The sequence below is a fragment of the Prionailurus bengalensis genome, chromosome B4 (assembly GCF_016509475.1).
Source record: "Prionailurus bengalensis isolate Pbe53 chromosome B4, Fcat_Pben_1.1_paternal_pri, whole genome shotgun sequence".
Classification (NCBI taxonomy): domain Eukaryota; kingdom Metazoa; phylum Chordata; class Mammalia; order Carnivora; family Felidae; genus Prionailurus; species Prionailurus bengalensis.
This window is the reverse complement of record NC_057358.1, coordinates 76,379,679-76,401,299: the sequence shown is the minus strand read 5'-3', so window position 1 is coordinate 76,401,299 and position 21,621 is coordinate 76,379,679. Positions and strand designations below refer to the sequence as shown.

The following is a 21,621-nucleotide window of genomic DNA, read 5'->3' as shown; positions in this document are numbered from 1 at the left end:
CACCCCAAACAGCTGGAGCCCTAGCCAGGATGAAGGTCAGGATGGGAAGGATAACATCAGCCAGGAGGCACTAACACAGGGTAGTGTTGCCTATACAGAGCACCAATGAAGAGCCAGGGGCTCTGGAGACAGCCTGCGGTCATGACCTTGGAAGTTATTGATCATATGTGGTAAATATACCACCTTCTTAGGCTATTGGGAGTAGTGAACAAAACACGCAAAGCATTTTGCAGTGCTTGATTTATCGTTAAGCACTACGCTGTGCCTTGTAGATAAAGGCAACACCCCCCAAATAGTAATGCTTTAAAAAGTATTTGACACTGGAGTTTTTCAGAGTCTGCAAGACAGAAACGGTCGAGAACTTAAGGCATACTTTCCAAGTCAGGGAAAGTGGCTAACCTTGGCTGGGATGGGGGTATGGGGAATCCAAGAGGTCAACCGCGCATAACTTGAACCAGTCAGGGTTAACAGATCCTAAGAGGAAGCCTCTGTGTCTACAAAGTACACAGTAACCAGAGAGCAAGCATGCCAAAATGGCATAACCTGATTGTAATGCAAACAGGTTTATAATCTCATAAACTCTGAGGACAAGGATTTTTATATTTTTCACTGATGAAAATTTTCCTAGCACCTACAATAGAGCCTGGCCATAGCAGGTGACCAAAGATGTGCAGAATGAGTAGATCACGATGCCTTTCCCATTTATGCATCACCAAATTCCAAAGGTTGGCATTCACTAGAGCCATGTAGCTGCTACCACAAAGCACCTAAAAGCTGGGGAGGGGGAGGACTGGAAAAGGGCCCGGGCTATATATTAGACAGGAAATTCCCAACATTTGTAGCAAGCTGGAGCTACAGAATGGGAGGCTTAACGGGGGTCCCTGTTTCTTTCTATTTACCAGTCTGCTAAGTCTAGAGCAGAAACTTGAAATCTGTTCCTCTCCCAGGCCCCACTCAGCACGTCAGACAGTACCCAAGCCCATGTTCAGCTGTGGCCTTGAACATAACACACAGTTACACCAGGAAAGGTTAAGGAATTTTCTTTATTTTTTTTACAAATTAAGACTATGTTGATTTCATATATTTCTGAATCAAAAACACCTTTGTCTTCACAGTATGAGTTAGAGAATGCAGCCTGAGCTGAAAACCAAGGAACTAGAAAAGAAAGTGATAATTACAGTGATTACTGTATTAAAAACCTGTTAGACATTTTCTTTAAAAGTAGTTTTTTATATCTTGTCATTCTTGGCACTGTTTCTAAAGAAAAACTCCTTTATCCCAAGCAAAAAAGCATAAGAGGTGGAGTTTGGCTTCAAGAGATGTAACTCAGATTCTCAGGCCTAGCAGAGAATCAACAAATTTATGGAGAGTGCTACTGGGGTGGGGGTGGGGGGGGTGCAATGGGAAGGAAGTCCCTTTAGTAAGTTCTCAAGCCAGAGGCTGGAGGCGGCAGCTAAATCAGAGGGCAGCATCCTCTGCAGAAGCAAGCCATTCTGGGCAGCATGGCACTCTAGGAATACCAACACCCCGGGAACAAATCTTTTCACGGGGTGGCCCGGGGATGCGGTGCGCTGCGAACCAGCAGCCACCAGGTCAAACTGCGTGCTGGTTGTGAACAGGGAGAGCCAAAAGTGGTATCATCCTGGCAGTGGACTCCTGATGGCTCAGTCCCCCTTACACTGAGGCCCTGTGAGTAGCCAGGGTCACACCTGCTCTCGAGGCTGCCTGCCCTTCTGTGCCCGCTGACTGTGGCAGCTCCCTGGGAAAGAGCTGGTGATCCCCATTGGTATCGCCCTCCCTCACTCACAATCACAAAGCTGAAGGGAATTAGAGGTGTTACAGGTTTGATCACCTAGTCCCCACCCGGAAGGCTACAGATTTCTGGGAACAGGTGAACAGCCCAAAAACTAAAGTGCATCTGTAAAATGAACGTTTATCTACTGCCCCAAATCTCTGGCCTGACATTATTGGCGTCCAGGCGGAAAACAGAAATGCACTGGACTGTCATGAATGCTGCCTAAGTCATCACCACCCAGTTCTGCTGATCTGAACAAAGAACCATTCAGTTAGCAGCGATTTTCTCCCCCACTGCCCCAAACAGGTCCTTATCTAGGTCTGCCTGGCAGAATTAGTTTACAATTACCCCCAGGCTCAACCATGCCCCTTCCCTATCCTTCCTCTCCTGGGATCTTCAATCAAAGTCACTGTGGTGGAAGCCACTCAACAACTAAGGTGATGACCAAAATAAAGATGGGAAGTTAGGGAATTCTATGCTCTATCTTGCCATACATAACCAGCGTTTTCATAAATGTCTGACAAGAATCAGTCTTTCCTTTGTATTGAAAGCCTCCCTCCTCACGGATAGAAACAGGCAGATTCCCCAACGGTCAGACAAGGGATGGGGAATAGGAACACATAAATCCACACTCCTTTTAGGATAGCAAGGCAGAGAGATGTGTTTGTCAGACCAGCAACGGCTTGGGCAGCTCAGAGGAAGCAAAGCATCCACCAGGAGAGGCTCTTCATTTTCTTTGTAGGTGTTGACAGAAGCTCAGATACAGTGAGCCTGGGTAAAAAAAAACGGGACCACCAAACTCCTTTCCAATGGGAAACACACTGCCTAGTCCCACAGGAACTGTGCACAAACCAATCGATGCTGAGCAAAGGGCTGAGGCGGCTCTACCAGTTCAGGTGCACCTGGCGAAGTTCGGCTGGAAAGTGGACTCCCGGAGTTTGCTCTGCTGTGGGTCCCACTCCTCGTCATGGTGACCGGCTGCCTGAGCAGAGGAAGAGGCTAGGACTGGGCTGGGCAGAAAAGGGAGTGGGGAAGAACCCCAGGAATACGAAGCCAAACTCCAAACTATATTCTGCTAATCAGTTTTTTGATCAAAAAATTCAAAGTAGAGAAAACCACAAAGTACAAAAGCTTTTCTGATGCTTTTCATTATCACAGAACACACCACCTGTAATGTGTGCGAAGAGGAAATGAGGGGTGGAGGGACAGGAGGTCAAACTGGACAAGGCTGGAAGGTCATTTCACTTCTTCTCTTTCTTCTTGTCCTAGAAATGGAGAAAAATCGCCCAATTAATTTTCGGCATCTGGCATTCAAGCTAAAACTCTTGAGGGAGCCAATACCTGGCTACCTTTGGTTAGAGACTGGAAGGGAACAAGACCATAAAAAGAGAGGAGAAATGCGTCCTCCGTGAGGGAGGAACTGGATCTTAACCATCTTCCACTGGTGGTCCCTCAAGTTGCTGACCGACCTGACAGGAGTAAAAGTTAAGCAGCTGTCCCCGCTTCCACTCCAAGAGCACCCAGCTGGGCCACCTGACCACTCCTGGCTTACTCATAACTACCACAGCTCGGATCTCATCCAGTGAAAGCTGCAGACTGGCAGTCCACCCCAAAATAACTCCAACAAGAGGCCAAGACCAACTTTCCATTAAGCCAGAGAAGCATAAATCCTGGGCACAAACCAACGCCCAGAAATGATCTAGTCCAGTGAACACGTCATTCAATCCTCGGTGGAAGCCCAGTGTATTAAACAAATGAAAGTTGAGCTGCTTTGCCTAAAACCTGCTTGGAGCTCAGTCTAGTCGCCACACAAATAAGACAGAGCCACCAATCCCACCTACTCATCTGTTTCCACCAGCATCACACTGTCTCCTGTTTCCTAGTAAGATCTGTAAAAAAAAAAAACACCTCATGATTTCATTTGTTCCCCTACTGCCGGAGGAGACTATGTATGGCACTCACTAACCATATACAGAATGCTTCTCTGGAAACAAGACTAACAAGCGGGTAAAACTGGTCTACTTCTGACACACATTTATAAAAGCTGATTGCGAAGATTAAACAAATTCCCTAGAATATCTTTTCCTGAGTCATAACCATCTTCACAGCCTTTAAATTCTTTATATAGTAGACTGTTTCTTGGTGCCACTGAAGCCCTTTTCTCATTTGATACTAATCTCAAAGATCTGGTTTTTTGTTTAAGTTTTGTTACTTTTAAGTAACCACTACACCCAATGTGAGGCTCAAATTTACAACCCTGAGGTCAAGAGTCCCACACTAGGGATCCTCCACCCCCACCCTCCCCTTTTTTAAGGGAGTTGTTTTACTTGTTCCTTTTTCTCCTTTGGCTAAAGACTTCTGGTGGCCTTACAGTTAACCTGGACCTACACACTTCGTTAAGTTTTCAAATTTGAAGTATACATAGATGCTGAGTTCAGGAGCCATTCTCTCATCTTCAGGTGGTAGGCTGACTAACCTTCTCATTCATAGCCAGGATCATCATAAGTTTTCTGAAGAGAGTAATGAAATCTAAGAAGAGGTCAACGCAGTGCCTGAAACAGAAGAACCAGATTATAAGTTGGCATTTCCCACCTTCCTTTATCCACAGTCCACAGAGGTGCAGGACATAAAAACCCCGTGTCTACCCCACAAGTGAGCTTCACCGAACCACCAACTAAGTAAAACTCTGGTGTCTGAGATCCTTTACAACTCAACAAAGCCATGCAGCACAGGGAAAAGAAAAACTCAGCTTTAGACTCTGCAGGGGCCTATATCTGAAACCTGAACTACCATTAACTAGTTAAGAAACTCTGAGAGGATTACTACGTTATAAAAAATGTATACATTAAAAAGAATGTGTTTCTTCTTCTCATGGTTAAAGGTTTAAAAAAATACAAAAACAAGGGTTCCTGGGTGGCTCAGTCGGTTAAGCGTCCGACTTTGGCTCAGGTCATATCTCCCAGTTCGTGGGTTCAAGCCCTGCATTGGGACTCTGTGTTGACAGTTCTGAGCCTGGAGCCTGTTTCAGATTTTGTGTCTCCTCTCTCTCTGCCCCTCCCCTGCTTGCTCTTGCTCTCTCAAAAATAAACAAACGTTAAAAAAAATACAAAAATATAGAGCAAAAGGTGAAGAAAGATCCCTTTCCCTGTCATATGCCTTAAAAGTAAGGATAATTAAATGCGTATTATTAATTCAATTTTTAAAAGATCTGAGGTCTTTCAGGAATTGAGGGAGACTATGCTATTTGATATACAGTTCCAAAAGCATGGGTATCCTACCATATACACTCCCGGAGGCTGGCCACTTAAGTTCGGACAGGGCCACCTAGTCCACTTTTAACCCTACTCACGGGGACAGAAAGGGAGGCGTTAAAGACCAGTTTTCACTCACCAGATATAATCCTTATCTCCATTTTCAGCTTTTTCAATAATGAGTTGAGTATCAAAAAGGACGAAGCCACACATGACCACCAGCCCCACATACAGGTTTGCCTAACACAAGAAGAATGAGATGGGTGACTATGTGGTAGATGCCACAGAGGAAAAAACCAGCTGTACCTCTTTCTGGCTCTTGGCTCTTGGCAATTTGAAAGTACAACAAATGCTAAGCCTAATGAATGACATTAACATTCAGGGGAACAGTAGTCTATGGTGGAAACCACATGGCTTCCCTAGGCACAATTCTTCACTGCCCAATGAAAGTGAGCTTTCTGGAAGATTCTAAGTCCACCTTGCTTTAGGGTGAAGCAAGAAAAAGAAGCGCAAGGCAAATGGCTGCTGGAAGTTATATGTAAAGTCTCACCTGGAAAAGCCAAATGGATCCAAAGAAAAGATTCCCCAGGGAAGACAAGAGCATCAGGCTCATGGCTGACATCAAGACACCTACAAGAGAGGACAAAATGCCGTCCTGGGAAAAGCCAAAGCAAAGTAAGGCAACCTCATTAAAGCTATTCCTTACGTTTCCCCCCAAATTAAGACTTTCAATTTCAACCCAACAGTCACAAGAAGTTGGAGGGTAGGCAAAGAGTCCCAGTGAGAATTCTGGCTAAAGCGGAGACCCTCTCTCTGTTTTTCAGTCTGCACTTACCTCCCAGAAAGAGATAGCTGCGGCGCCTGGCATAGAGTGCACTCAGGGTGAAGCAGGTGAAGATCATTGCTGTGCCCATGAAGGCGGTGGGAAGAATGCTGTTAGAGGAAAAGACCATTAGACTGAGGGCTACAGGTCTGCAAACCTATTTAGAAAGCGTATCTACAATGATAAAAAGACATAAGATGCTACTAAAATAGTTACCTGGGATTGATGGCAATGCACAACTCCAGAGCAGGGCCCAGGCCAACTCCTAGAATACAAAAAGCCCCAGAACACAGTATTACCATCAACTCCTGAAGAGGACCCTTGTACAAAAGTTGACCATCAAAAGTGCAGACATGCCCTGCTCTTAAAAAACAAACATGTGTACTAAAGTAATTAAATCTCTCTCTTCTCCATCTTCCTTGTTTTCCAGAGAACATATACTTGACTGAGTTATTTATAGACACAGCTACAAAACTGTCCTCTTAGCTGAAAATCTTGGATGACCCAGGATGAATACGGATTAGGAAAAATGAAGCAGGCATATCAAACATTTTTGAGCTAGGGGCACCTGGGTGGCTGAGTCAGCTGAGCAACTGACTCTTGATTTCGGCTCAGGTCATGATCTCACAGTTTGTGGGTTCGAGCCCCCCATCAGGCTCTGGGCTGATTCTCAGTCCCCCTTCCTCTCTCAAAATAAATGAATAAACATTAAACAAAAAATAAGTTAAAAAAAAAATTTTTTTTTTTTTGAGTTAAACTGTAAGCCTGCAATACTCTGAAGAGGAGTGATGTGAGACTAGAATGTAGGCCAGAGCAGGAATCAGAAGAGAAGGATCAAGAGCAAACCAGTGCCTTGTGGCCAGCAACCTGTAGTCTTTCAGGGCTGCCTCCTTTTATAGAAAAGGCCAGACCAGTTCTGCGGGTGGACACTGGCCAAGAGGAGGGTGCAGTGGCAACCTGTTCCAGCCCCAACGTTTCCTCTACTCTTGCTACTCTCTCTCCTTCTGATAATTCCACCCCTTAATGCCTTCACAAACTAGCTTTCCCTATTTAAAAAAATCCTAATCTCTAAATCCCTTCCCTTCTACTTCAACACGATACAGACACACTCAAAATGAGTTGTACTGAGTCAAATGCTGCTTCGCAAATATTTTTACTATGTAGCTTGAGTCCTGTTTCCTTTAATAATAATTGCAGAAGAGCTGTGCTTTTAACTGTTTTCTTGAGAATCAGCAATGTGCTCTGTAGGATGGCTCTCGAGTACGTTTTTTTTTTTTTTTAATGTTTTTTTTTTCAACGTTTATTTATTTTTGGGACAGAGAGAGATAGAGCATGAACGGGGGAGGGGCAGAGAGAGAGGGAGACACAGAATCGGAAACAGGCTCCAGGTTCTGAGCTGTCAGCACAGAGCCTGACGCGGGGCTCGAACTCACGGACCGCGAGATCGTGACCTGGCTGAAGTCAGACGCTTAACCGACTGCGCCACCCAGGCGCCCCTCAAGTACGGCTTTAATTAACTGTCAGCAAAGTTCAGAATTGGTGGTCACAGGAGGGATGAGTTGCCAGTGTTGAGTCCACTGTCAGGCTTAGTTATGCTACCTAAGCTCTTGAATCTCATTCATTCACACACATAAATGCTTATTTTGGGATACAAAAGTGTGTGTAAGTCACAGTCAGTAGTCATAAAGAGCTTATCCTCTGGATGGGAAAGCAAGGTGTACCTCTTTGAATTAAGAAAGCAATACAAGACAAAATACACTCAAATACAAGACTGAGTAGTACAGAGTGCCAGTTGAGGCGAACGAGAATACACACAGATCTTGGGCCTTAGTCTAAAGAGATACTAGATACAGTACCCACTCCCACCCCAAATTAGCCCAGTCCTTACCATACCTGTAAGGAAAGCAAATCCAGCAAGAAGTCCCAGTCTTTTTTGCTCAGTTTCACGGCTATGAGGTGTTGCCATCAGCCAAATCATCAACCCCAGAGAGCCCAAGGCAGAGAGCAGGCCAGCCTGTCAGATCCAGAGTCAATAATTAAATACTTGAAAATATCAAATGTATTCTGGAGGAGACCTTATTGGGATCAAATATTCATCTGAACTTCCTAATACTGGCTTCTAACCTGGAGGAAGTGGAAAAGGCAGAGAGGGGTAAGGAGAAACCAGAAGGCTTACAAGACAGGATTAGGTGTGTTATGGTGGGTGTTAGAGGCTCTTCTGACCTGGGTAGTCTATCAGCCACAACTACCTGAGGCAAACTGTGATTCTTGCCCAAGAAAAAGATCATGTGACAAGTGCTTGAAGCACATTCAAATCTGTAGGACAAGTAGAAATGACCTCTTTTTGATCACTTTAAAACACACACACAGGGGCACCTGGGTGGCTCAGTCAGTTGAGCATCTGACTTCAGTTCAGGTCATGATCTCACAGCTTGTGGGTTCGAGCCCCACATCAGGCTCTGTGCCGTCAGCTTCAGAGCCTGCTTCTGAGTCTGTGTCTCCCTCTCTTCCTACCCCTCCCCCGCTCATACTCTGTCTCAGAAATAAACATTAAAAAATTAAAACAACAACAACAACACACACACACACACACACACAGGGGTGCCTGGGTGGCTCAGCTGGTTAAGCATCTGACTTTGGCTCATGTCATGATCTCTCAGTTCCTGAGTTCAAGCCCCACATGAAACTGTCTGCTCTCAGCACAGAGCCCACTTTGGATTCTCTGTCTCTCCCTCTCTCTGCTCCTCCCCAGCTTGTTCTTTCTCTTTCTCTCTCTCAATATGAATAAATAAACTTTAAAACACATACACACAAACATATATACCTATACAGAGAAAAAAGACTGAGAGGGTGCTACAAACTGGATTTTTATGTCTCCCCAAAATTCATGTTTAACTTTTAACCCCCAATGTGCTGGTATTTTGAGAGGTGGGGGTCTTTGGAAGGTGATTAGGTCATGAGGGGGGAGACTTCATTAGTGCCCTTATAACAGAGATCCCAGACAGCTCCTTGCCTCTTCCGCTGTGTGGAGACACAGCAAGAAGACGGTTATTTACACAGGAAGCAGGTCCTCACCACATAACATATATGCTGGTGCCATAATCTTGGACTTCCAGCCTCCCAAACTGTGAAAAATGTTTGCTGTTTAAGCTACTCAGTCTATGGTATTCTGTTAGAGCAGTCTAAATGGAGTGAGACCGAGGTTAAGAACTAAAATGTCAACAGTTATTTCTGGGTGATAGGATTACGGAGTTTTTATTTCTTTTTCATCACTAGTCTGTTTTCCAAATTCTCTACAATGAACATGCATTAATTTTGTAAGGAGATAAAAAATTCTTTAAAAAATCCAAGTGGGAAAAGCCAGGCACTAGAAAAAGAGGAAAATAATTAAGGAGGTATGTGCAGACTAAAGTTCCTTTCTTCCTTTAAAGGTATAGCTGATCCTCGTTTTTCTCATAGTTATGCTCTATAAAGTTACTGTGAACAATGAATTAATGAATACTGAACAAATGCTCCTGAGGAAAATAAAGGGTTAGATTCTCACGTACCTCTGGTTATGTTTTCTTCAACTGAACAATACATGTTTTACGTGTGTTTATGTTTAAGGACACTTTATTTGATATATAATATTGATTCATTAACCTTGAATTCATGGCCAACAGCACTACAACTCGTGCCTGAACAAGCTTATTTAACACACATATTTTCTCCATAAGACACATCACAGTCTTAGTGAACTTTTTTTTGCAGTTAGGAACATCTTTTGCACTTAGGAACACTAGACAGCACTCTAGCACTATGCTTGGGGTCCACTTTAAACACTGACATCACTATCAAAATTACAAAAATGCAAAAAACGTGGCACTACACCGACCAACAAAAAGGATCCTTGTTTATAGTACAAGAGCTTGAAACAGGGCAGTGTGTTGCCTCATTCAACCTCAGCTGGAACACGTGAGATACGCAACTCAAATTTTTTGCGGTTCTGCTTATGACTGCAAATGTCTGTAAAAGCACTGTGAGTACTGATTTTAGGCTTACAAACACATTTTAGCAAGTAGGTAAATTCATAAATACGGAATACATGAATAATGAGGATAACTGCATTTTACTACATTACTTAAAAAAACAAACCAAAAAACCCAACACACAACCAGAAGCCAAAATGGCTACTCTTGCCTAGAAGGTGGAGTATGTTTTAGTCTAAACTCCAGGGACCAAAGTCTTATCCTTTGAGTATCTAGAGTAATTTTTCACACAACCTCTGCCAGGAGATGCCTGAGCATAGGGACAGTTCTCAGTAGTGGCAAATGCCAACACAGACACACCCCCTGTACTTACACTAAAAAGGACACTTGGAAAGGACAAGTCTTGCTTAGTGAGAACTTCAAACTTTTTGGTTATTCCTCAACTGTCCCTTTTATTCCAACTGGCCAAACCCCAGGTCTCTTTCAACACAGGAAAGTGAGTTGTTGCAGGTTTTTACTCAACCATGCAGACATAAGAGCATCAGAGAATAAAATAGGTCAAATCCTCCAAGGTCTCAACCCTGCCTCTCCTGATAAGCATACAATCAGTGTGTTGCATGTAAGAACTCCAGTTACAGGCAAAAAAGAGGAAGAACGAAGGAAAAGATAAAAAGGCTACCATGCAAACCCCAGCAGTCACGTCATGTCACTACTTATAGTGTCAGGGTCTTACACGTCAGCTGCCCATCATTCAGTGTCCAGGTTATGACGTCCTGTTTTCAGTTTCTAGAGAGGGCACAGCTGCCAAAAAATTTAAATGGCTCTGCATGTCCTTATTTACCAGCTAGCTCTGGCTGATTCAGATAACAAACTACAGAAAAGGATTAAGGAGGGATATAGGCTTGCACCATCCTGCTGAGCTGGTTTCAACCTAATGCAATTTGTGCCACAGCAACTGGGAGAGACATTGCTCTTACCTGAAGGAAATGAGTGACCACATGGACATAGGCCCCCGCAGCCGCCACAAACATACAGAGGGCAAAACTGGCATAGACCTTCTTCAGGTGCTGCTGTGTCGAGGGGGTTCTAGGAAAGAATGTTAAACAGCCATCATTCTAGGACCAATCTCATTTCTAAGCTAATAATCATTTCTCTCTCTTCTTCCCAGGGCATATATATAAGTTATAATAAAGAAAGAATGGTTTGAAAACAGGTTAACTGAGAATCCTAAATGCTGGGGAGGAGCCAAAGGCCCCAAATTATGAACAATCAGTATCCAAACTAGAATAACTAAATGGTTTTTCAATGACCACACAACAGCCCTTAGAATTGGGGTGCTTTTACTGATGAATGGATAAAGAAATTGTGGTTTATATACACAATGGAATACTACGTGGCAATGAGAAAGAATGAAATATGGCCCTTTGTAGCAACGTGGATGGAACTGGAGAGTGTTATGCTAAGTGAAACAAGCCATACAGAGAAAGACAGATACCATATGTTTTCACTCTTATGCGGATCCCGAGAAACTTAACAGAAACCCATGGGGGAGGGGAAGAAAAAAAAAAAAAAGGCTAGAGTGGGAGAAAGAGCCAAAGCATAAGACACTCTTAAAAACTGAGGGTTGATGGGGGGGGGGGGGGGGGGGGGGGGAGGGATGGGGGGTAGGTGATGGGCACTGAAGAGGGCATCTTTTGGGATGAGCACTGGGTGTTGTATGGAAACTAATTTGACAATAAATTTCATATATTAAAAAAAATCAATAAAAAAAATTAAAAAAAAACTTTATTTGTGGAAACAAAAAGAATTGGGGTGCTTTTATCAGTGTCTGGATTCTAGCAAAGCTAATATGTTAGTTTATACATACAAAAGTTAATAAAGTAGGAAAAGAAACAAGATATGAAAGGAAATGCAATAATAAACTACAGTCAAGATCAAAACACTTACATGTGGGAAAATTTTAAGAGCGCATCAAAGTTGATCTTCCGATCAAATATGTTCATGATGCCAGAGTCTGTGGGACACAGCCTCCACTCTGTAGAATCAAGGATAAGAAGAAAGGTTATTTTAAAGATACAAGATGTACAAAGTAACATAAACAACTTTCTCATGGAAAAATAGTACAAGTTTCAGAAAATGAAAGTATCTAAAACCCCACTGTCTTAACACAGCCATTTTCATTTTTATGTATTTGCTTCCACGATACGTTTGCAATCCTACTCAACCATTTTAAAGGGGACAGAGGAAATAAAGCCATCTCCTCCCCAAACTATTTTGTTACTAGCATTTGCTTTCTATTCTTACAGAAGGTAATTTGTCCCTTTAATAGTTTCTTTCTTTGAGAAATTACCAGTAGCAATCTAGTTAAAGGGACCCAGTCACTGGAACATAAAGCAATCTTATGTCACTGTTTCAAGATGCTAGAGAATTCTCTCAGCAAAGGTGCACAGAACCTCAAAGATGAAGGGAGTAAGGGAGGGAGGGAGGAAGGGAGCTAGGCCAGGCAATAAGTCTTGAACTTTAAATATATACATGTAGAAACTTTCCATCTAGTGCATGTTAGAACTGAACTGAAAGGGATTTACAATTTTATTTTATTTTTTATTTTTTTTTAACGTTTTATTTATTTTTGAGACAGGGAGAGACAGAGCATGAACAGGGGAGGGTCAGAGAGAGGGAGACACAGAATCTGAAACAGGCTCCAGGTTCTGAGCTGTCAGCACAGAGCCCGACGCAGGGCTTGAACTCATGGACCACGAGATCATGACCTGAGCCGAAGTCGGCCACTTAACCGACTGAGCCACCCAGGCACCCCATGGGATTTACAATTTTAAAAAGAGAAAAGTGCAGAAAGGATTTTTTAAAACACAATTTCAGAATGTTTCCTATAGAAGAGTTGGAACAGTACAAAGAATTCCTATATACCCTACACCCAAATTTCCTAAATGTTAATATTTCGCCATATTTGCTGTATGCCCTGCCCTCTATATATAACACAATGTCCATTTACCCCTAAACACTTCAGCATGTACATCCTGAAAACTGACCAAAACCAGGAAATTAACACTGACACAATTCTACTATCTGATCTAGAGACCTTAATCAGATTTTGTCAATTGTCCCAATATGTCACAGAAAGGACATTTTTAATTGAACCGTACCCAGGTTACATTCCATCAACACCATAAAGTTAGGCTTTTAAATTTTGCTCCCTCCTCTATCTCACATGCAATTCTAAATAAATATATTCAATCTACAGAGCTAAAAATCTAATCAAGAATTTTCATCTTCCCTAAATATCCATCATCCACAATCATCCAGATTCTTAATAGACCCATAATGTCTATTCATTTCAAATTGACCAAAAATGGGGCATGTCTGTGTGTGGTAAGTAATTTGAAAGATAGGCCAACTACTCCCACATATTCTAATCAGCACCTAGCCCAATACTCAGCAAAATTAATCTGAGCAAGAAAAGTTACAATCCCAAACTGACTTCTGAGAAATCCTGTGCCAGTGGAAAGATTCCATTCTTCTAGTTCTCACGGATCACTACCATTTGTTTACTGAGGCTCGCTCTCGCACACATGAAACAATTACAATGGCTAGCTGGCTTTCTCTTGATTTGCTCTTTCCTTTCTCACCAACATGCCTACTCACCTCAATTTTTTTGTTAGTTCTGTTCTTAAGGACGGATACAGTAAGAAGCTGCAGAGCCCACTAAAGCTGCTGCTCGCAAATCGAAGTCACAGGGCTCTGGGCCCTCTTGATCCAGATGGTGCAACTATTGCAGGCTGTTGCACGGCCAACCACAGCCTTCCAGAATCATGATGAACACATCCTCCAGAGAGCATACTTACAGGCTGGCAGAATCCAGCACCTGGAAAGTGTCTTTGTTTAAGGCTTCCATTAACATCCCTAATGACATCCCTAGACAGAACTTGCAACAGTTCTGAAACAACCTTCAGAGCCAAGTTTCTCAGGATTCACAACAACACTCAAGTACCTCTTGCTTCCAATTTCAAGAGTTAAAAAAAGGTGGTGAATGGGCCCTGCAGTGTAAATCCTCAAATACTCAGAGGACTGTTAGAAAGGGGCAACACCCTGTAATCAGACCCCACTGAGTGGAAACAGTGGGAGGGGATAATGACAGAAACTCCTCTTTCCCAGTTTGCTCTTTGATATTTCCCAGGGGGTACTGACTGGCTCTTACAACTGCTGATGGAAAAACCAAACTATCAAAAGGTTATGAGGACAGGGAGTATCAAATAGGAATTTCTCCATGATTTAGTAGTGCCTCATGGTTTAAAATCATTAAAAAATCAATGAAACAAAACCAGTTTCCCAGCATCACCACTGATTCTAAAATTAAGTGAAATATGTAATTGCCAACTTTTCTAGATGCAAAGGCACATAGCAATTGTAATAATAGGGTTACAGGGACAAACACAGTAAGGTATACATTTAATAAATGACATGATGTATATATGACATAATTTATTTCAGAACTGTTAAAACATGAGAGGGGGGAAGTTAGGTCTTAGAATCAAGGAAATATGACAGTTTGCTCTAGGTCTGTTTCAAATAGACAAGAACTAATGTACAGATAAGTAACAAGTTAAAAACGGTTCTTAGAAGTTTTTCAAGATGGATTACACTAACCAAGTCTCTATCTTAGCCTCAACTACTGTGCTCAAAAGTTGCAGAGAAAGCATATCTACATTGCAATGGTCAATATGCAAACTCAGCTGAACAAGATTCAACTGCACTCATAACTCAAAAATAGCAGCTCCCATACCAAAAGTATTTTCAGTCCCAGGAAACAGCACCTAACAGGGCTTCAGGTATTCAAAACCATTAACCAAGTAACTCAGCTAACATTTTAAAGGGGCCCCACAATTAAATGAAAATCTTTGTTTTTAAAAAAAAGGATGTTAAAATGTATCATACGCTTTGTGTGTATATTTTACAATAAAGGAAAAAAGTGTATTACAAGTTGCTCAAAAATTATTCAATACAATAGTTCCCCTAATACATATCAGCCCACTACAAAACCCATACCAGCACTGGTCTTACTCTGGATGCCAACTCATAGAAAAATTTAAAAATTGTATGTGCTCTCCCATTCCCCAGTTCTACACTCAAATTTAAACAAGGAGGTGCCATTATTTATTTAGAATATAATGTATACAGTGCCTCAGAGACTCATGAGAAATTTGTATTGCATTTGAGAAGTAAATGTTCAGATGTTAATTATAATCAAACACCTTTAACTTGGTTCAGAGCCTCATTTAATTCTGTCAACCTTAGGAGAGCAGGAATATCTAATTTCTCAGAATTTGCCTACATCTGTCGTGCATATACTGCCAAAGCTTTGTTAGAAGCGTCACCATTCTGTGGTTCCTCTGGCCAGCCTCCTCTGCCAGAGGCACCCAAAAACAACAAAACTTACTGCACAGCTTTAGCAAGAAAGAAAAAATTAATACATTGTTTTGAGTTAGTATTCCTGAGGTCTGGAAGGAGGGAGGGGCAGGCAGAAGACAGACACTCTCATCAACTAACATCCATGTCTTACGTCCCACTAAATCTCTTGTTTTGTTCTAGGTATCTTCCTTACCCTTGTCCTAAAATGAAAAATTATCATCAAGGGCCAAGCCTTAAAAACAAAACAAAATTCTCTACAATCTTATTTCAATATCTATTAAGTACAGACCACATGAAACATGGCCAACTGGCCAAAAGCTATGCAAACAGGAACAATCATGAATTTAAAATAAAAAAAAAATCCTTGCCTTTTAAAGAGAAGAGCCTGCTGGCTGCTGGGCAGAAGGCTGTCTTGATGTGTACAATTTAACAACATTAAACCAGCAAGTCACAGAAACATTGTTCATACATTTAATTAAAAATTTAGTTTGTGGAGGGGCGCCTGAGTGGCTCAGTCGGTTAAGCGTCAGACTTCAGCTCAGGTCATGATCTCACGGTTTGTGAGTTCGAGCCCTGAGTTGGGCTCTGGGCTGACAGCTCAGAGCCTGGAGCCTGCTTCAGATTCTGTCTCCCTCCGTCTACCCCTCCACTGCTTGCACTCTGTCTCTCACATTGTCTCATAAAAAAAAAAAAAAAAAAATTAGTTTGTGGAGTGCCTAGATGGCTCAGTCTGCTGAGCTTCTGACTTCAACTCAGGCCATGATCTAATGGTTTCTGAGTTCCAGCCCCACGTTGGCATCTGAGCTGACAGCTCAGAGCCTAGAGCCTGCCTCATATTCTGTGTGTCTTTCTCTCTGCCCCTCCCTGCTTATGCTCCCTCTCTCTCTCAAAAATAAACATTTAAAAAAACATTTAGTTTGTGAATTGTATGGTTCTTCATTTCTGTTGTAATTCCACCATTTTGAGTCCTCTTCCTACACATCTAGAAGGGACCAACTGATACTTAAGAGAAGAAAAATCCCATGTGATTAAAAAGGTAGGGGGGGCAGGGCCTGGGTGGCTCAGTGGGTTAAGCGTCCAACTTTGGCTCAGGTCATAATCTCGAGAAGTCTATGAGTTTGAGCCCTGCATTGGCTCTGTGCTGACAGCTCAGGGCCTGGAGCCTGCTTCAGATTCTGTCTCCCTCTCTCTCTGCCCCTCCCCTGTTCGCACTCTGTCTCTCTCTCTCAAAAATAAACATTAAAACAAATTTTTTTAAATAATAATAAAAAAATTATTTAAAAGGCAGGGCAGGGAGGGGGCAGAATTGCCTTTTTTTCAGTTCTTCCTATTGAATAGCTTTCAGTTTCTGCATAACTACGTACCTAGAATAGTGGTTAAGAGCATGGCTATACGCATTTGAACCCTAGTTGATATTTCCTTAGCTGTGTGACATGAGGCAAGTTTCTGGCACTCGAACTTCACTGCTTTAGTTTCCTAATTTGTATATAGTAATATATAATATTCTCCACTTCATAGGGTTGAGGATTATATGAGATAATACAAATAAAGTGCTTAGAATAGTGCTTCATGAATAAGACTGGCTCCATAAGTTAACCATTGTTTTATTAGTGTAAATACTCATTACTCTCATGTCTTCAGTGCATTAATTTCCCCTAGTTTTAGAAAACATTAACTGTAGGGGGGCAAAACACAAGAAACTCTTTAAAAATATAGAGAACAATCTGAGGGTAGATGGAGGGATTGTGTGTATGGGGGAATGGGCTAAATGGGCAAGGGGCATTAAGGAAGACAGCTGTTGGGATGAGCACTGGGTGTTGTAAGTAGGGATGAATCACTGGATTCTACTCCTGAAATAATTATTGCACTATATGCTAACTTGGATGTAAATTAAAAAAATAATAATAAATAAATAAAAGAAAACATTAATTGTAAATCTAATTTACACATGCCTTTTAAAAATATTATTCAACCATTAACTCACAGCTAACTATATCCTGAAGACTTAATGATTTTACTCAAAAGAGTAAAATTAAATGGGGAAGATGGGGAGAAATCTAAGAAAAGTATAAACTGGAATTTAAAGGAATTTGATAAATTTTATTATTGGATAACATTACTTTTGTTTAAATGGCATGCCTCTCCTCGGGCATATTTACACTGTACCTCCTGCCCCACAGGGCCACAAGGTGTTTTGAGACAGCCTAATAACCACTAAGTGATAATCCGAAGTGGTTGAGAACTTGATGAAGTAAATGGTCATTATCTTGATGCTTTCCTTGGCATCCCTAAGAGGTAGGTCTGTTTGGTTTCAGGAAATCCGAAGAACTGTTTCGACATGGTTGGGCTCTGATGGTCCTAGATCTGAACCCTAGATGTCCCAGACCTTCCCTTAACTTGGACCAAGATTCCTGACTAGCTAGATTAGCTAGCTAACACTGAATCCTGTCTCACTAGGGTGCTGCCTCAGAACCAAGCCAGTTAACTAGACATGGAATGCCTCCTGCCTTCAATAAATTATTTTTTGCATCGAACTTTGACATTACTGAATCCCTTTCTCCATAACCACGTCTGACAGACTGAATCATAAGGAGGCACCAATGTCCTAAATACGACGTCATCTCCCAGTGTAAACCAGTAAATAAGCCTTCTCCAATAACAACATATTTAGCCCAAATGAGAGCAGGCATAGATTAGGAAAAACAGCACACCCATTCAATTCGTATCCTTGAAGCTCTTTTTAAGTGTTTTGGACTCTAGTTAATTGTGCCGGAACCTCTCTCACATATTTGGCTGTAAGCACCCTGAGACCAGAGCTTGCATCTAATTCAGCTCTCTTGCATCTGATTCTAACAAAGCTTGTGTGATTAAGCACAACCAGGAGTCCCCAGAGCAAATGTAGACCCCATTATCTAATCAAGAGTGCTGTATCTAATCAAGAGCTGACATTCCCCAACTGGCTCAAAAGGGAACCTACCATGAGGGGTAACGTGATGGCCCTAAAAGCCAATGTCTACAGTCTTTGGAAAACAAAAACGGGTTTGTTAAAAAAGCTACTCTGTGAAATTTGGTTAGAAACTTGCGGGGGCGGGGAACTGGAGCGCCTGTGCAGCTCAGTCGGTTAAGCTTCCGACTTCAGCTCAGGTCATGATCTCACAACTCGTGTGTTCGAGCCCCATGTCGGAATCTGCTGACAGCTCGGAGCCTGGAGCCTGCTTTGGAATCTGTGTCTCCCTCTCTCTCTGCCCCTCCCCGGCTTACATTGGTCTCTCTCTCTCTCTCAAAAGTAAACAAACATCAAAAAAAATTTTTTAAAGAAAACAATTACATCTCCATAAAAAAAAAAAAAAAACACCTCTGGGGGAACAAAACAGGGTGAAGTGGAAGACACTTCTAACAGATTCTATGGCCAAGTCAAAATAGCAAAGGAAAATTTAGCAGATAGAACATCAAGAGAATATTCAGTATTTTCCCAGAGGAGACTAATACCCACGGGTAGTTTATGAAATAAAGTGAAACTTCAGGCCAGTAGTCGTATCTTTTATAATATCACTAACTATATTTATATAAAATGTCACAACTTTTAAAGTGCTTTTATATACGTTATCTCCTTTGATGTTCACACCAAAAATGATTAGTCTCCCTTTTTTTTTTTTTATAAATTTTTTTTTTCAACGTTTATTTATTTTTGGGACAGAGGGAGACAGAGCATGAATGGGGGAGGGGCAGAGAGAGAGGGAGACACAGAATCGGAAACAGGCTCCAGGCTCTGAGCCATCAGCCCAGAGCCCGACGCGGGGCTCGAACTCACGGACCGCGAGATCGTGACCTGGCTGAAGTCGGACGCTTAACCGACTGCGCCACCAAGGCGCCCCTGATTAGTCTCCCTTTAAAAAGAAAGTTCAAAAAGGCAGTATAATAATGACACTAGCACTGGCTTTGGAGTCAGAAATCCTGCCATTTTCTACCTCATAATTTTGGGGAAATCATTTTACCTAAGATCATCTAGGCTTCCTTATCTGTCAGATAAGGATGATTATCCCTGCTCTACCTGCTCTACCAAGCTTACTGAATGCTGGTAAGAAAATCCGTGTGACGTAACTAAAAAGTACAGCACAGGGGAACAAAGTCGGTGAGACTGTAATAGTGTTTGTATGGTGAGATGGTAGCTACACTTGCAGGGAGCACAGCATAAGGAGCACAGCATTACGTATAGACTTGTTGAATCACTATGCGGTACACCCGAAAAGTAGTGTAAGGCGGTGTCAACTATACCGCCAAAAAAAAAAAAAAAAGAAGAAAAGAAAATCTGTGTGAAATCATTGTAAAGTACGAAAGGGACAAACGGACATTAGTATTGACCAACACCGCAAAGTTAAGTAATAGAACCCAAACCAGATTAGGGGCCTTCTGACCTCTAATGTCTGGTGCTCTCTCTACTATTACACTCTATCTACAGCAGAAAAGCAAGTTTTCGTTAAGGCAGTTCCGGCGATTGGCAAAGAGAAATCTTAAAAATATTAACACACGCTGATTCCTGTCACACTCTTCTAGATTTTTCAGCACTTTGCAATAAACATGAGCTATATGCATAACAAGGGGGAAAAAAACAGAAATGCTGACTAAATATTTGGATTAATTTTACCTTTCCTATTCTTAGGACAGTAAGACTTCAGTCACATCAATAGCAGGGAAGGGAGAGACAAGAAGAAAGGGGGTTCACTAAGCCATGTTTCCACAGTTAAATAATGGAAGAAGGAAACGGAATTCAAATTACAGGGTGTTTCTCAAGGATTCAACCATTCTGTCTCTACTGGGAGGAAAATGGCAGAGAATCTAAGCACCAGCATATTCTTGAAGTCAGAACAAAAAAAAACATTAGACAAAGATAAACTGCCAAAGAGAGTAAACCTAATAATTACAGAAACAGGTGTATTTGTAGAAACCATAAGAATTTAGTTATGCAACTTGAATAATCTTCCTTCAACTGAATTCTTACCCCAAAGATAAACTAAAACTGAGTATCAATAAATAACTAGAAAAGCCTATTCGCAATTAACTTTTAACCTTAAAATCTTTGTTTCAGGCACAGTCAGCTCTTCCACAGGTTTACACATTCACAAGTTAACTATTGCTAAAACAGTCAAGTTCAGAGCGGTTTTTGTTATTGTTTGGTCAAAGAAAGGCGGATGGGGTAGGCAATGCATTTCTGGGCTGGCACTAGGTAACAATTTCACACTTAAATATACAAAATTACCAAAGCCTACTTACTACCACAGATCCAGCAAATAGGTCCAAGAAAAAAAACAACCGCCCAACGACGCCTTTCCTGAACGGGACTTTGAGAAAGACGCCCACAAGGCTCAGGACCAAGCAAAGCCAAGGCCACCTCACCTGTCCAAAGGTAATCAATCAGACCAGAATGGGGCTGTTCTGTGGGGCTGGAAAGCCAGGAAGGGTCTTCCCACCTCCTGCCTCTGCCTTCGGCTTCCAAGTAACTAAGGAGCCTCGCGTGTCACAGAGGAGTGTGACATCACCTGACTGGCGTGACAGGGCAGGCTGCCTGACCAGGCCCTTCCTCGAGTCCTGGCCTTCGCCGCTCACCCAGAGGGGGTCGGCCAGAGGGCCAGCAGCAGAGCAGCGATCAGTCGGGTGGAGCAAGGGTGACCACAAACCCATGAAGTTTCGCTTTCATTAGCCTCGGAAGAAAGGGGCGGGGGACGTGACCTGAATTCAAGTAGTGGAGGATGGGCCAAAAGGGCCCCTGCGCCTACTCTTGGCGGGGGGGAAAAAGAGAAAAACCGCAGAGTGGGAGGGAGGAAGGAAGGAAAAGGGACTAACAAGGACCCTTCGCTAGCACTCGCGGGCAGAACCGGAGCCTCGAAGGCCCCCAAAACCTGCCGGACTCGCCCCCGCCCCTCCCCCGCTCCGGTACGGTTGCGCACGCGCAGTACTAGTTCCCGATCTTCTCCCCTCCCCGCCCAGCTTTCCAGAGTTCCGTCGCGGAGCAGGGCCCCATTCCCCAAAGGTGCAGTCTGTCCGAAAACCGAGACTATTCCCACTCTTGCTCAGTCGATAACTGCTAATCCCCTTTCCATTTCTCACTCCCGGCTTGCGCAGTCCCAGTTTTAGACGTTTGTTCTTACCGGCCTCTTAGAAGCCCACACAGCTCTTCTAACACCGGATGTGCTTCTGACACTCCCAGGGTCCGCTCCAGACTCTTCACTCAGCGTTTGCCAGTCGAAGGAAGCTCCGCCCCTGCGTTCCGCTTAAAGCCAGTCCTCATTGGCCGCTGGCCGCACCTCTACCTTCCCATTGGCTGTACGTGCGTAAACAACGGCTGCTTACTTCAGAGCCATT

At 42.7% G+C, this 21,621-nt stretch overlaps 1 protein-coding gene across 2 annotated transcripts; it reads right to left on the bottom strand.

Moving 5' to 3' along the window:
• Window positions 1-1,024: 1,024 nt before the first annotated feature.
• TMBIM6 (transmembrane BAX inhibitor motif containing 6) lies at window positions 1,025-21,537 on the bottom strand. Of its 2 annotated transcripts, none has more exons than XM_043563821.1 (10): window positions 21,408-21,537; window positions 11,785-11,872; window positions 10,815-10,923; window positions 7,763-7,883; window positions 6,086-6,134; window positions 5,882-5,979; window positions 5,597-5,676; window positions 5,186-5,286; window positions 4,272-4,347; window positions 1,025-3,060 (listed from the first exon to the last, which is right to left on the bottom strand). In XM_043563821.1, the coding sequence occupies exons 2-10, from the start codon at window positions 11,838-11,840 to the stop codon at window positions 3,037-3,039; spliced, it is 714 nt and encodes a 237-aa protein (XP_043419756.1). In that variant the 5' UTR covers window positions 11,841-11,872; window positions 21,408-21,537; the 3' UTR covers window positions 1,025-3,036. The 2 variants fall into 2 exon arrangements, with proteins under 2 accessions (XP_043419756.1, XP_043419757.1); XM_043563822.1 differs by lacking the exon at window positions 21,408-21,537 and adding an exon at window positions 20,656-20,774.
• Between the last annotated feature and the right edge of the window lie 84 nt (window positions 21,538-21,621).